Below are 14,445 nucleotides of genomic sequence, written 5' to 3' on the forward strand. Positions count from 1 at the left end.
TGTAAAAAAACGCCATCGCGCATAGTTATTGAGAAAAATAAATGTTTTTCCGAAGCTGACATACAAAAACTGTTTCTTGTCACATCAAGCTATGTATAGAATGTTCAGCCATCATTCAACGTCACGGCATTACGGCATTTCGAAAATTACTGCATATTCTTTTTAGTAATTCTCATCGTCATTTGATTTCAGGTTATAATTTTATTGACGGACATCGATCAATGTCAAAATTAAAATTTGTTTGTTGCTGTAAAACAAAATTCAATTTTTTTTTGCAAAAACGCCCTCAAAGATTTAACCAAAATGAACAAGAGCTCAATGTTAAGCTTATAAATTATTTCCGTAGGTGTTTTCTTTCTCTGTTCATGCCTGGCGCCCAATATTTATATTTTTGATTTTTTTTATTGTTAATTAGTTTTTCTCCAGTGAAATACCTTATCCACGACTGCTCTACCGATGAAAAGCTGCCGTTCGCAGTGGTAGTGTTTAAAATAACGTTATACTTTATTTATTCTGATTCTATAGACCGAAACAATAATAAATAGATAGAGACAGATGTCCGATAGACGGATGCACCATGTAGGGATGATTTATCTTATGTATAGAGTGCCCCACGTTGGGCGCCAAATAAGGTATAACGTTGTTTAAACAACTACTACTGCGGACAACATCTCAGGTTTAACATTGTATAAAATTTAACAAATTAAATAAAGTAATGCTACCCTTCATATATTTTCTATAGTCTTTTTCATGGAACATATTTAATACTATTTTTAATATATAACTTTCTTCAACATATAACCACTATAATTACTAGAGTTCTACAATGTTATTTACTATCAACAGAGTCCATGAATAAATATAGTCATTAATTTTAAGTAATATACAACTGTGTTTTCTTTCTCTGTACATGCCTGGCGCCCAATATCTATATTTTTTGTTTATTGTTATTAATTAGTTTTCTTTCCAGTGAAATACCGTATCCACGACTGCTCTCCGATGAAAAGCTGCCGTTCGCAGTGGTATATAGTGTAATATTCCTATCTAACTTACAAATTGATAGCGCTTTTAAATAATATAGTGAGTTGCTGATGTTTGAAAAATAGAAATTTCAACAGTCCAAAGGATTGGAATTAAAAGGATCGTAACTGGTGAAGAAAGTTCAAGAAAAAATTAATAAACGCCGAAAAAAAAACGGAACTCGCTCAATCAATAATATAGGAACGTACTTAAAATTTTTCTAAACAATATGAACTGATTTCAGGCACACCCTAAAACTGATATTTGACAAATAATGATGAAGAAACGGGGAACGATGGCTGAATAGGCTTTAGGTATATAAAATCTAATGCGCTTATAATCTATATAGTTGGTGAAAATACGGAATTTTATGTTAGTGTCACAAATGGTATTTGACAATAAGCTTCATAAAGGGTATAGCCGGATTAATATGGGAAATCTGCCTCTACGGCTTTTTTGACTCGCACTCAAGCGATCGATTTGGTGTTGAGTCAAAATAATTCACCTAATTTTTTAGCTCTTTAACTTAAACGGTTTTCGAGATTTTCAAAAAACCTGTTTTTTCAATTTTATTTTTATTTTTAAAGTAAAATTCAAAATTAATTGATGATTTTTTTTTTCTAATTCTTAAAAATCTAAGACATGAAAAAAGGATACGATCATGATTCTTAAACTAAAATCCGATTTGTAACCGAGGAAAGAAAATTAAAATCTTCATAGCCTAACCTAACCTTTGTGAAATATGTCACTCACTAAAAATCGTCAGAAAATGTCTTTTATACTCCTTTAAACTGAAGAATTTTTTGAAGTGGTGGAACAATATGAAAAAAATTAAAAACTCATTTTTTTTCTAAAGTCTTCGGTTTTTAAGTAACTTATATTTTTTAGTTTAAAAAAGTGAGTAGAAAATATTTTTTCATTAAAAATATATCCTTGCCAGAAATAAACATAAAGATTATTATAAAAATCAGACCAAGAAGATTTTAGAAGAAAAAAAATTGTTTACATAGTCTTTAATTTTTTTCATATTGTTCCACCACTTCAGAAAATTCTAAAAAATTCCTGAGTTTAAAGAAGTATAAAAGACATTTTCTGACGATTTATAGTGAGTGACATATTTCACCAACGTTAAAAAAATTAAGATTTTAATTTTCTTTCTTCCGCTAAAAATCGGCTTTTCGCTTAAAGGAGCCCACAGACGATCAATATATTTGCGCAATAATATTGTTAGTTATCTCCAAACAGTACAATAAATTTGTTCAATAACTAGTTTCGTTTTGCACTTTGGTTAAGATGGATAAGAAAAATCAAGCTGCTATTGCTTATCAATTGTTTTCTATCAGCGTCTGGGTATTTTTCCTTATATTTCCCTAGTAGTTCATCATATTGTTCATTTTTTTATCTCTGTTGTTATATTCTTTGCTTTTTGTATTCCGTAAGGCTGGCAAAGAATGGTACATTTCGATGACTTCTAAAATAAATCGTCTTTCTTCCTCTTTTGCTTTTGATCCCATATTTGCTGACAAACCATTGATCTAAATATTCTAAATAGAGCCGAGCAGCGAGACAAACACGCAGAGAAAACAAAAATATACTGAACTATTGTGCAATATTATCCACACACGATACAAACTAATCACTATTGCACTATAAAAATCAAACTGTTTTTGACTGACACAATATATTGTGCAACCTTTCAATGTGAACCCTAAACGGTCAATATTATTGCACAATATGAAATATTGCGCAATAATATTGACCGTTTGTGGGCCGCTTAAGAAGCATGATCATATTATTTTTTTACGTCTTAAGGCTTCTAAGAATTAGAAAAAAATCATCATTAATTAATTTTCAATTTTACTATAAAAATAAAATTGAAAAAACAGGTTTTTTCAAAATCTCGAAAACCGTTTGAGTTAAAGAGCTAAAAATTTAGGTGACTTATTTTGATTTAACACCAAATCGATCCCCTGAGTGCGAGTCAAAAAAGCCGCGGGGCAGATTTCCCATATTAATCCGGCTATACCCTTTCAAATTAATTAACGTTCAGGTTTATTTGTGATTGATGCCCTCTAACGGACAAACGAAGCACTATTTTATAGAGATAAATTGTCTCCAGTAAACTTATCTTGATTCCAAAAACATGTAGTAGTTCTATGTCCACAGAATATTAGGACATAATGTAGAATGGTTTTCAACGTATGTTATTAATGAAATAATCTAAAGTTACAACAACCAAAATTTGAAATACTAAAATAATTTAGAAAAAAAAAGTAAAAAAATTATAAAATAAAAAAACAACCTTTGACATCAAATCCGATACATTCAAACCGGGTCGCGTAAAAAAACGGTATAGCGGTACATGTTTTATATAATATGACATTCACACTACCTAACACCAATATGGTTACCATCTGAATAGTTCCAATTTCTCAGTCGATTTCATCTATTATTTCAATTTAGAATTTTCGTCTCCATGGAAGCAGTATTCTTAAACATCTAATGACGCCTCTCGGCAACGTGAAATTGAAACTATCGTCCAACAAATGTCATTGGGACTTCATGCTGACCAATTTCCGACTCCTGGCCCTCGCCTCCTGTCGCGTGTTCGTGTACTCGAACCAGAGCACGTTGGGAATCAATGTCGTGTCCCTTATCATTAGGATTTCGGAAATTCTCCTACAATATCACAGTTCACTTTGTTAAATGGTACCCAGGCTGAGCGTGCATTAGAATGTTCTAGAGAACTACAAGATCTAGATTGGAGATTTTACTGTTTCACAACGAGATCTATCGATTAAAAATATTTTCAATATGGCGGCACTTCCAGAAATACCGGAAGTTGACAACAACTTTTATTTTAAATGGGTATTCTCATTTTTTATTATACAGGGTGTTTCAAAACAAAGAGGAAAATGCATGTTTTTAAATAATGGTTTTAAAAAATAGTTCATATAATTACAAATTGAACAAAAAAAATCGTTGATATCGGTTAAGAAATGCCTCTAATATAAAATAATTAAATATTGTTAATTTAAATGGCCGGGCAAACGCTCTCTACCGCGTCTTGCCGCTGTGACGTCACCCGCCGTTCTTCTGGTTGAGTGGAGCCAGACGCGTGTTTATTTTACACAGGTTGCTTTTAAACGCTGTTGAATCCGAGTCAAAATTTTAGTTATTTGTGTTAATTAATACATAATTAGTAATTTGTGATATTTATAAATAGTAATGGATGAGCGCAAACATAAAAGAATGGTCCAAGGCCATGAGAAGAGATGAAAAGAAAAACGTTAAATTATCCTCTATTTTTACGATTTATTGTTGTGAAGATCATTTTGATGTAAGTTCATATATTTATGTATATTGTCTTACATAGGTATATGAAATATGAATGTACAGGGTTATTCATTATATTTTGACACCCACATACAGATTTAACTGCAAGTTTTAGAAGAAAACAATAAATAAAAAAGTTGCATGGTTTTTCATATACTCTCTTTTAAAATTAATTCTAGTTATACAGGGTGTCTCAAAAAAGGTGGTCCAGAAAATTGTAGGTATTTTTCGCTTTTCAACTGTCAATATTTCGTAAACATTTGAAGATAGGTATAGGATATTATACATGAAATATATCTAGAATATCTAGAAATTTCCGAAGAATCCAAAAATATATAGGGTGTTTCACTTAAAAAAGTAACTTAATTTTGGCGTTTGCTTAGACACCTTGTATAATATTTTCATTACTGATAAACAATTTATTTCCTATAATTTTGTAAAAAAAACAATCTTTAAAAATAACAAGGGTAAGGGGGTGTCAATATATAAAAAAAAACTTTCTTTTTCACGCTATGCTCTGGGGTTATTTTTCCACGTACAAAACAAATATTTTTGTCTCTTTTCACTTCTACATAACCTACAGCATTATCTCCATACGTCTCCCTACCTGATCTGAAAAATAAGTTTATAACATTAATATTTATAATAAAATTATATAAGGATTCTTGCCACTTAACTGCTAATATAGAAATTTAATTCTACGCTGTGTTTGTCATAATGCGGATCAACCTGCTCTCACTACCGGTTTAGGAGCCCTACTCCATCATCAGGTGAGCTTGGGAGCAGGTTGATCCGCATTAAGCAGGCATTTATAATATAGGAAATTCAAATAATTTGTTTTCTGACACATGGAAATAAATTGTCTGACTGTTAGACACTTAATGTCAAAGGAAGCTAGATAAAATCAAGAAAAATATATATATATGTCTTCAAACTAAATCTTAAATAACTTAAAAACTATTTATTTTAGGCATAGGAACATGTATAGTTAAAAAGTAACGAACTGAAAAACCTTTTCACTAGTTAATTAAAAAAAGTGGGTTTACATTTGAAAAAAATGATTTATGATATTTTTTTAATCGATCAATTCCATGACAGCTACTGCCATTAATATATGACATATGAACAATTTAATTTTTGAAATAGATAGCCACATGTCTTCTCTTTATGTCACAGTGGCTGTGGTAACCACTAAATTTGACATTTAGAGTATACAAATTTTTTTGACAGGCAATTTTTTTTCTCCAAATTTTTCTCAATATTTTTTTTTCTCAAAACCGGTTAATGTTAGGTATAGAGTGTTTGATATCAAAATTCATAAAATTTTAAGGAGAATTTAAGTATATAATAAAAAATGGAGGTACTCATTTAAAATAAGAAAGTTGCTGTCAACTTCCGGTATTTCCGGACGTGCCGCCATAATGAAAATATTTTCAATTGATAGCTCTCATTGTGAAACAATGATGTGCAAAAAATCCCCGGTCTAGATATTGTAGTTCTCTAGAAACTTCTAATGCACGCTCAACCTGGGACACCCTGTATACTAAGGGCTGGCAAAGGTTAGATTTGGGTCGAGACTTCCGTATGTAAGTATCCGTAAAGTAGATGCGGTTTTCACATTACTGTGCTACTTTTTTGTGAAACTAAAGAGATTTTAACAAGCTGTGTTCACCATCTTTAGTTTCATAAAGAAGTAGTACAAGATGTGAAACCCACATCTTTGTATTTCTACTCATATACGAGGAACCCCACAAAACGCACGAAAATGGGACACACTGAGTATTTATTTTTGTACACCTATTTACGGAAGATATTTTGATAAACTTACCAACTAACCACCTGAGGGAATAATGGAGTAAAGACTAAGGATGTCAATGCAAACCAGAAAGTTGCGAATAAAAATCCTACGACGACACCCCATACAACTTGAGACAGTGAGTGGTATTGTAAATATACCCTACTTATACAAACTAAGACGGCCACTACCATGGACGACGAGATAATTAAGAATTTCGAAATATTTTCAATAATCGTATTATTGTTCATATGATGAAGCCTAAAATTTCAAATTATTGAAAAAATTTCATATAGAGTAATCATAAAACAATTTCCGATGCACGTGATCAACTTTGAGTGACAAGCGATGGCGACAGCGTTGCCAGATTGTGATGGATTTATGAGATGAATCTTAATTTAAAATTGACAAACAACATATTTATTATTATCATTTTTTAAAGAGTTTTACGTTTCATTTTTAATTTAATAATTAATATTTTAGTGATTAATTGATTTATTTGTTTTATGGGATATTTTAATGTAATAAGTATTATTGGCATAAACTAGTCCATTATGAAGATTATCATAAGCGTTATTATGGGTTATTTATTTATTGATGTACATCTTACACCATAAGTGGTAATAAAAAGTAAGAAGGTGCTATTAATGCATAAACTAATAATCACAGAATTTAATAAAAACTAACTTTGAAAGTGGTATAATGTGCTTATCAATCAAACTTACTTTTCTGACTGCAGTCAAGAGTAATAAAGGACCTTTATTGTCACGTTCTCGTTCAAAATAGTTTTAAAAAACAGGGAAGCTACAAGCTCTTTGCTTCGACTGTTTAAATGCTTCGGCATATTTTCAACACACAATTTCAAGAAATGCAATACAAAAACTCGAAAATTTAGTTCTTAAAAGAACTGTTTGTGCTTAACAGTGCAATTTAAAAAAAAATATGAAAATAGGCAAAAAACGAGAATTACTCACAAAGATTCAACGACAACTCGATATTATACAAAATAATGACTGATACTAGGATAATTGTGAAATAATAAAGGACAACATTGCTGAACACGGCGCAATGTGACCAACATAGCGATAATAAAATTCGGTTTAACTAATTTTTGCAGCTTTAATCTAAGTAAAATTTCTGTTACAATCATTTGCTCTATAAAGTAAAATGAAGAGCTGCTCGGTATCTTAAATTATACAACAAATTTAAACATTTTTGCCAAAATTTCATTTAGTGAGGTTTATAGACTTTAGTGTCAATGTCGCTATGATTGATGACGTCCATCGGAAAATGTTTTGCGATTACAATAGAGTCCAATTTACGAAAAATAACGATTGCATGCATCAAACTCAGAGTGATTTTACATTTCACACCCATTTTATATATATTTTAGTATCATTTTGCTTCCACTCATTAATTTTTTCTAATGCCAATATTGGTTTAACGCCTGGCATTTTTGAATAAACATATTCTGATATGCAATCGTCAACTTTCGCGAAAATTACTGTAAGGCCCAGCGCCTACGGTGCTTCTGTTTTGTGACAAATGTTGCAAGCTGCTTTTTCCGAATATGCTAGTGAGCTCTCGTTCCATTTGAAAAAATTGGCGCCTGGAGGCACGTATAGTCGCCCATACTAAAATAAGTTAATAAAAAGTTGGTAGGCAGTTCTTTTAGTTTCAAAGTAAAGGAATTTTTCCAATTTTGGTCTGCGGTTATTTCCCCTATCCGCCACCTGGGGTCGCGTCCGATGGGAGTGTGGAGTTCTCCACACGGATTTTCTCAAAAACGGACTACGAAAACACGGAATATCTCAAAAACTGCGACTTTGACTGATTTTGATGTTATTACAAATTTTGTTGCAAATATTATTCCTAATCTTAAATTGAAAACCGCGTTTCGCTAGCTACTGTAATTTTGAAGTTACGATTTTTTAAAATGTTTAACCCCCTCCCATACCCCCTTAACAACCCTTCACCCCCACCAAAACACTAATGGCCAGATTCTCAGGTGCCACAGTATTTTTGTGCCAAATTTGGTTAAAATCGGGTTAGCGGTTTTTGAGTTATCGTGTTACAGACGGACAGACAGACACCATGAAAATATTTTGTATTTAGGTCATTTATAACCCAAATAACTCATTTTGAGTGAAATTAAAAAAACTTTTTTTTGCCGATCTTAATAAAGTCCCAAATTGGGATATGATTAAAAATACGATTTGGGAATCTTTTAACCGGCCAGGACAACACACTAAAAACATTAGACGATCAAATCTATTTTTCCAAGGTTCCATTTCTTTATAATTATAAACTTTCTAGGGTACTCCAGGAAAGACGCCATAGAGAAGGCATATATGGATGGAGCCAGTACTCTTTATGAGTCCTGCATTGTCTACGGTATTTATGATAACTAATGAGGCCTTCATCATCTGATTCTGAATATTCCAAATGAAATTGTAATTTTTTTTAATTGAACTTCTACACCAACTGATTGAAACTGATTCAGTGACTTGCATCCGTGTTCAAGCAGTTTCATTTTAATTGGAAACTGATTGTAGAGTAGACTAGTTTGCAACTTTTGTCTCAAAATTTTCACGTTCATGGTGCAAAAATGTTGTATGGTGGAAAAAAATACAGGCATCAAGTTACTTAGAAATTACATGACATTATCATATTATTTTATATACAGGGTTGCTCATACATGTTGTCATACATAAGGGAATGATCCCACACAATGATTCTAAATGTTGGTGAACATTCTCCAGTCACAAACAGGAACATTCTTTCTATTACAACACTGTACAGGGTAAACCAAAAGCTTCTTATTAACTTTTAGTCCAATTGACTGTTTTAAAAAATATGCAACCCATATAAAATGAATGATTAACTTGACGCCGTGTTTCTTTTCTATCATACAGTGCATCCTTTATACCTTACAAACACGAAATATATTATGTATGTTGCAAAAAATGAAACAAATTGAGCATGAGACGAGGGCATTCCATATTCCACGTAAACATCTTCCCTGCGAATCGGTCTTTTATCACATATTAAATGTTTTAGTACATAATTTAGACATTCTGAACATAGCGTCCCCAAGAAAAATGTTATCTGAAACGTATTTCAATGAATTCTTTTAAATTTTGATTCATCTGATTATATACTTACAGTATGTAAGTCACGTCTAAATAATATCAAAGCGACAAATCCGGCACCAATACCAAATGGGGCTAAACTAATTAGAGCTAAAAACTTCCCAATTATATCACCTGTAAAACATAATATTTGAATAAATTGCTCATTATAATTAAACATATAAAGAAAAGTTTAAAAGGCCCTAAGGTTTAATGTTTCTTACCTTTAGGGTATTCTACTAGAGTTAATGAAAGGGGTACCCATTTAGTTGCATCACTTTCTTCTGAGTTTGGAATGGAGTTTGTTAATCTAGATGCCTCAATTTCCATCTTGCATTTTTTATATGAAAGGTTTACGCGAAGGTTTACTAACTACTAAAATGACTGTTTCTATACGTTCGATTCATTAATTTTTATAAATTTCTTTGTTTAATTTATAGAAACTACAAAATTTACATTTAAAACTTCAGTAACAAAACACACTCGACGGCCACCCAAATCCCAAATCACATCCCAAATGTTACCCACGCCGTGTTATGTCAAAAACAGCTGATTAGTCTGACATAAGACTATTTGGAAGACCGAAATCCTAAAAATCGAAATTCGAAATACGAAAAATTGAAACCGACAGTTGTGCATTTTGGCTTTTTATATTTTCTGTTTTCTAATAAAACCGTTAACATTTAACATTAAACCGCGGTTTAAAAAATGCTTCTCGCTTTTTAGATTTTTACACTCCATAGAATGTCCATAGATACTAATATCGTATTTAAATATTTATTATAAAATTTACAGGTGTAAAATTAAAAAATATAAAAATACTCATTTCTAACGTGTGTTTTTTTTAACTTTTTATATACGTGTGTATTTCATTATATAACTGATGCTGGTATCTTTTTCAGCTGTTGTACATGCTGTACTTTTATAAATATAAAAAAAATCGATGAAAAATCTAGCTCATAGATTTGGCTGGATTTGGCACTTCATCAAGGTCGTTTGCCATTTTCAGGCATCTGAAATTAAATTTTTATGTTTCTTGAACTTTTCCATAGCCGCATCATCAAATGTCCTCAGAAAAAGTAAAAAAATGGTCAAAGTTCAAGCGTGATTACCGCGTTATTTTTGAAATTGATAACTTTGTCAAAGTCATTTAATTAATATCGTTAGAAGACAAAAAAATTATGGTCCTATTAAGTAACAAATAAAGGTTCAATTCAAAAATTTACCTATAATAACATTTTCCCGTAAAAGAGTATAATTAAGCAACTATGGCTCTGCGCAGGATCTTAAGTAGAAATTATCAAGTAATACTCAAAAAGTAAGTAAGTGGGATATATCATTAAACTGAATAAAAAATTGCCATTATTTATTGATAAACATTTGGCCTTTGATCATGTTAGTATGTATTTATATATTTATTTATAACATAGATGTTTAGCTTTCAGCCTCATGTATTTATAGAACGCCAAAGAATAATGAGTTTGGTAAACAATAGTATTTCCACTGGGTATCTGTTTTCCACTAAACCGCAAAATGGAAGTGAGACTAGTGGAACCTTAAGCGAATGTAAGGGAGTTTGTTTGTTGTTTTACTGTAATTTATATTATACTTATGTGATTGCAGTAAAGATGCAACTAGCTAAGGAAATGGGCGTAAATCACCCATTTACACCTGTACTTAAAACACGTTTAAGTCTAACTGAATATGTTCCTAAAAACCAAGACGACTTACCAAAACGGTCAATGCAAGACAGTTATATCGCCACTGTAATACCTCTTTCAGAAAATGTTGCCATACAAGAGAAATACACTACATTTCTTGGCTCTGTCAGGCTTGGCAGATTATTAGAAGACATGGATATTTTTGCCGGTGAGTAAAATTAATTTTTCCATATTTTTTTTATACATATAATTTTGTTTGCAGTGATTGTGGCACATAAACACATTTATAACCCCAACTTACCAAAAGATGCATTATTTCCTCAAACTTTAGTTACAGTATTAGTTGATAGGATAGATTTTACAGACTATCTTCCGAAGGTAATAACATTTTAAACTAGGGTTTCCATACATCCAGATTTACCCAAACAGGTTCTGGTTTCTAAGATGTCCAGGCTGGTCCGGTCGGAATTTGAAAAAATGTCCGGGAAATCTAACCATAAAAACAACTTAACTATTTTTGTTGAATATTTTAATTGTTACAATGTCACATACAGGGTGTTTCAAAAAACATGTGCCATCTCTCTCTGCTTTTCCATATCAACATAGGGCCGATTCTGCTTTGTTTTGTAGCTACAGGGTGTTAAAGGTAAAGGTAAGGTTTTCTTCCAAGTACCTACTTTTATTGTTTTGAATGAAATTTTGAGGGTAAAAGCTGCTATAAATGCGACATATTTTAAAGCTAAAAAAATGTTGACATTATAGGTCGACATACCGGGTGTTGCATCGTCGTTGAGAACATAGGAAATCCCATGCAAAATTTGAACTGTCCAGATATTGGCTCCCCTATGGATTTTATAGCGAAGTCGTAAATAGACTTTTTAAAGGTCTACATTTGGTAAACACACATGCCAAATCTGAACAATTTTGGACAAGTCGAGTTTAGGTAATTTGAAAAAAACTTAATTGATTTTTATATTAAAACCGAACAGGTAACAATCAAACACCAGTCAAAAACTGACATACCTTAGGTTTACAAACTATGATTTTGTCATTGTCAAAAGTAATTTTAATAAAATTTTAATATTTAGGGAAAATTAACCGAAACATGTCAGATAAACTGTCTAATCTATTTCCCGCGTATTTTATCATGTTCACTTTTTCTTTATGTGTATAACAATAAATTATTACTAGTACTGAATATTAAAATTTTATAAAAATTAAGTTACGTTTGAAAATGACGCTGGCAACTTAAGGAATGTCGGTTTTTGTCTGGTGTTTGATTGTTACCTATTCAGTTTTAATTTAAAAATCAATTAAGTTTTTCTCAAATTACCTAAAATCGGCTTGTCCAAAATTGTTCAAATTTGGCATGTGTGTTTAGCAAATGTAGACCTTTAAAAAGGCTATTATCGACTTAGATAAAATCCATAGGGGAGCCAATATTTGGACAGTTCAAATTTTGCATGGGATTTCCTATGTTCCCAACGACGATGCAACACCCGGTATTTACCAGGGACGTGCATATGGGTTATCACTGGAATATTTTTCTAAAAAGGGCATGTGCGCCACTGACCTTTTACTCTCGTTAGCGAAATGGTGTAAACAGTTTCATGCCGATTAAAAATTGACTCTTCATATTTTGTCGATTTCGGCCTCCTTGATGAGATAAAGGCAACTTTATTAATTTGCCTTGATCCAAGTCAAGAGATAATCGTTTTTTTTTTTGAAAAATATTCCATCAATAACCCATATGCACGTCCCTGATGAATTTATATCGACACTTTTTTAGCATTAAAATATGTAGCACTCGTAGTAACTTTTACCCTCAAAATTTTGTTCGAATCACTAAAAGTAGTTGGAAGAAAATTATAATAAATCGAAAAATTATTAATATATTTCGTATTATTTAGTTTTTGTTTGTTCGCAAAGTTTTATTGTTTTTTTATTTTGAATAATAAAATGTTTCGGTCGGTTCCTTTTTTTTAATTCGTATAAGTTTTTTCTTTATATGTTAACAAGTAAATATGCATTAAAATGTTGCTTGTTACTGTTTAACACGCTAAATTTTTCAATAAAATATTTAAAGTTACAGAATATTTAAAAAATATAAATGCGCCCGGTCGTGTGATTCTAAAGTACGCGCCTGCCCGAGGGTTAAAGTTCTTTTTCGAAAACGTTACTAGCCCTTAAACTATTACCTACATACTTAAATATTGTTTTTTCACATATTCACAATTTATTTCTCGAAGAAATCCGATTTTTGTCCAGATTTTAGTACTTGTCCAGAAATTCCAAAAACTTATATGGAAACCCTAATGCGCATTATCATCAACATCTCCAAATACATTTAGAATTTTATTTATTTTTAGCCAAATAAAGATATTAAAATCTCAGGACATGTAAGCTGGGCTGGTAGATCGACCCTCGAAGTCGTAGTATGGTTAGAGCAGCTCGAAGATGGCAACTGGCAAAGAATAACAAGGGCGGTGTTCCTTTTGGCCGCTAGGGACCCCACAAATTCTTACGCCACTCCAGTAAACGCCATAGAACCGGCAAACGAGAGAGAGAAACAGATTTTATCAGGTGGCGAAACCAGAAAAAAGCGTCGATTAGACATAGACACCACTCACGTATCAAAAAAACTCCCCAGCGAAGAGGAACAAAAAATAATCCATAGCATTTACACTAAGGTAACGGATCCGAATCACTTCAGCAGTACAAATAGGACTCTTTCTCCAGGAGCTTCTTGGATGAGCGACAGCACTATATCCAACGTGATCCTAGCGCAACCGGAAGACCGTAATTTGCATAATACGGTGTTTGGAGGGTTCCTAATGAGGCAGGCTACTGAACTGAGTTGGGTTTTAGGGTATATGCACTGCAAGTACAGGCCAAGGACGAAACATATAAGCGACATATCTTTTAAGCAGCCTATATCGGTAAATTCGCTTATCAGGATGCACGCCACTGTCGTTTTTACTTACGAGAACTACATTCAAAATTTGGTATTCGTCGAGGTGTATAATCCTGTCACCGGCAAATCGTCTACCACAAATTCTTTCCATTTTACTTTGGAAGCGCCAGATAATGTTCCAGATGTGGTTCCAGTGACTTATCACGAAGCCATGTTGTACGTGGACGGTAGAAGACACTTTTTCAACACTTTTACTAGCGGTAGTATAACGGAGAACTTTAAGAACAAGCTGTGATAGATTTAAGCGATATTTCGTTGAAAGCTTTATTTTTTTCGGTATGGACGACTTATTTATTTCCACTTAAGTATTTTTTATTATTGATAATGATATTAATTGGTGTTGTGGTAGAATAATATATGTTGATGTTTTCACCTGTTGTTTTATTAAAGAACAGAAACTAATTCATAGTATTTATATAGGGTTCCCAACCGTCCCGGTTTGACCGGGATTAACCAGGAATCAGAAAGTTTGTCCCGGCGAAAAATTTGCCTTGACCGGGACCAAAAAAATCACATTTACATATAATA

General features: G+C 32.1%; 2 protein-coding genes across 5 annotated transcripts; one reads left to right on the plus strand and one right to left on the minus strand.

Moving 5' to 3' along the window:
* Window positions 1–3,039: 3,039 nt before the first annotated feature.
* Window positions 3,040–9,935, minus strand: LOC115886205 (dolichyldiphosphatase 1-like). The gene is made up of 5 exons (XM_030905290.1): window positions 9,507–9,935; window positions 9,317–9,417; window positions 9,081–9,259; window positions 6,185–6,412; window positions 3,040–3,699 (listed from the first exon to the last, which is right to left on the minus strand). Exons 1-5 carry the CDS (start codon window positions 9,610–9,612, stop codon window positions 3,570–3,572), a joined length of 744 nt encoding a protein of 247 aa, XP_030761150.1. The 5' UTR covers window positions 9,613–9,935; the 3' UTR covers window positions 3,040–3,569.
* A 308-nt stretch (window positions 9,936–10,243) lies between these two features.
* On the plus strand, window positions 10,244–14,289 carry LOC115886176 (acyl-coenzyme A thioesterase 10, mitochondrial-like). 4 transcript variants are annotated; one of them, XM_030905254.1, is made up of 5 exons: window positions 10,244–10,600; window positions 10,721–10,848; window positions 10,906–11,151; window positions 11,206–11,321; window positions 13,313–14,289. In XM_030905254.1, the coding sequence occupies exons 1-5, from the start codon at window positions 10,551–10,553 to the stop codon at window positions 14,150–14,152; spliced, it is 1,380 nt and encodes a 459-aa protein (XP_030761114.1). In that variant the 5' UTR covers window positions 10,244–10,550; the 3' UTR covers window positions 14,153–14,289. The 4 variants fall into 4 exon arrangements, with proteins under 4 accessions (XP_030761114.1, XP_030761115.1, XP_030761117.1 ...); XM_030905255.1 differs by having other exon boundaries at window positions 10,595–10,677; XM_030905257.1 differs by lacking the exon at window positions 10,244–10,600 and adding an exon at window positions 10,607–10,681 and having other exon boundaries at window positions 10,744–10,848.
* Window positions 14,290–14,445: the final 156 nt, after the last annotated feature.

This window comes from Sitophilus oryzae, unplaced genomic scaffold (assembly GCF_002938485.1).
Source record: "Sitophilus oryzae breed Bouriz unplaced genomic scaffold, Soryzae_2.0 scaffold_471_pilon_pilon, whole genome shotgun sequence".
Lineage (NCBI taxonomy): Eukaryota > Metazoa > Arthropoda > Insecta > Coleoptera > Curculionidae > Sitophilus > Sitophilus oryzae.

What these genes read in the sequence shown, in the direction of transcription:
- LOC115886205 (XM_030905290.1), bottom strand. Translation starts at nt 9,612, where the DNA reads ATGGAAATTGAGGCATCTAGATTAACAAACTCCATTCCAAACTCAGAA. An exon ending in TCTAGTAGAATACCCTAAAG is followed by an intron (nt 9,418 to 9,506) that starts GTAAGAAACATT and finishes TATGTTTTACAG; the next exon opens with GTGATATAATTGGGAAGTTT. An exon ending in TTAGACGTGACTTACATACT is followed by an intron (nt 9,260 to 9,316) that starts GTAAGTATATAA and finishes AATACGTTTCAG; the next exon opens with ATAACATTTTTCTTGGGGAC.
- LOC115886176 (XM_030905254.1), top strand. Translation starts at nt 10,551, where the DNA reads ATGGCTCTGCGCAGGATCTTAAGTAGAAATTATCAAGTAATACTCAAA. An exon ending in TATCAAGTAATACTCAAAAA is followed by an intron (nt 10,601 to 10,720) that starts GTAAGTAAGTGG and finishes ATAGATGTTTAG; the next exon opens with CTTTCAGCCTCATGTATTTA. An exon ending in TTACAGACTATCTTCCGAAG is followed by an intron (nt 11,322 to 13,312) that starts GTAATAACATTT and finishes ATTTATTTTTAG; the next exon opens with CCAAATAAAGATATTAAAAT.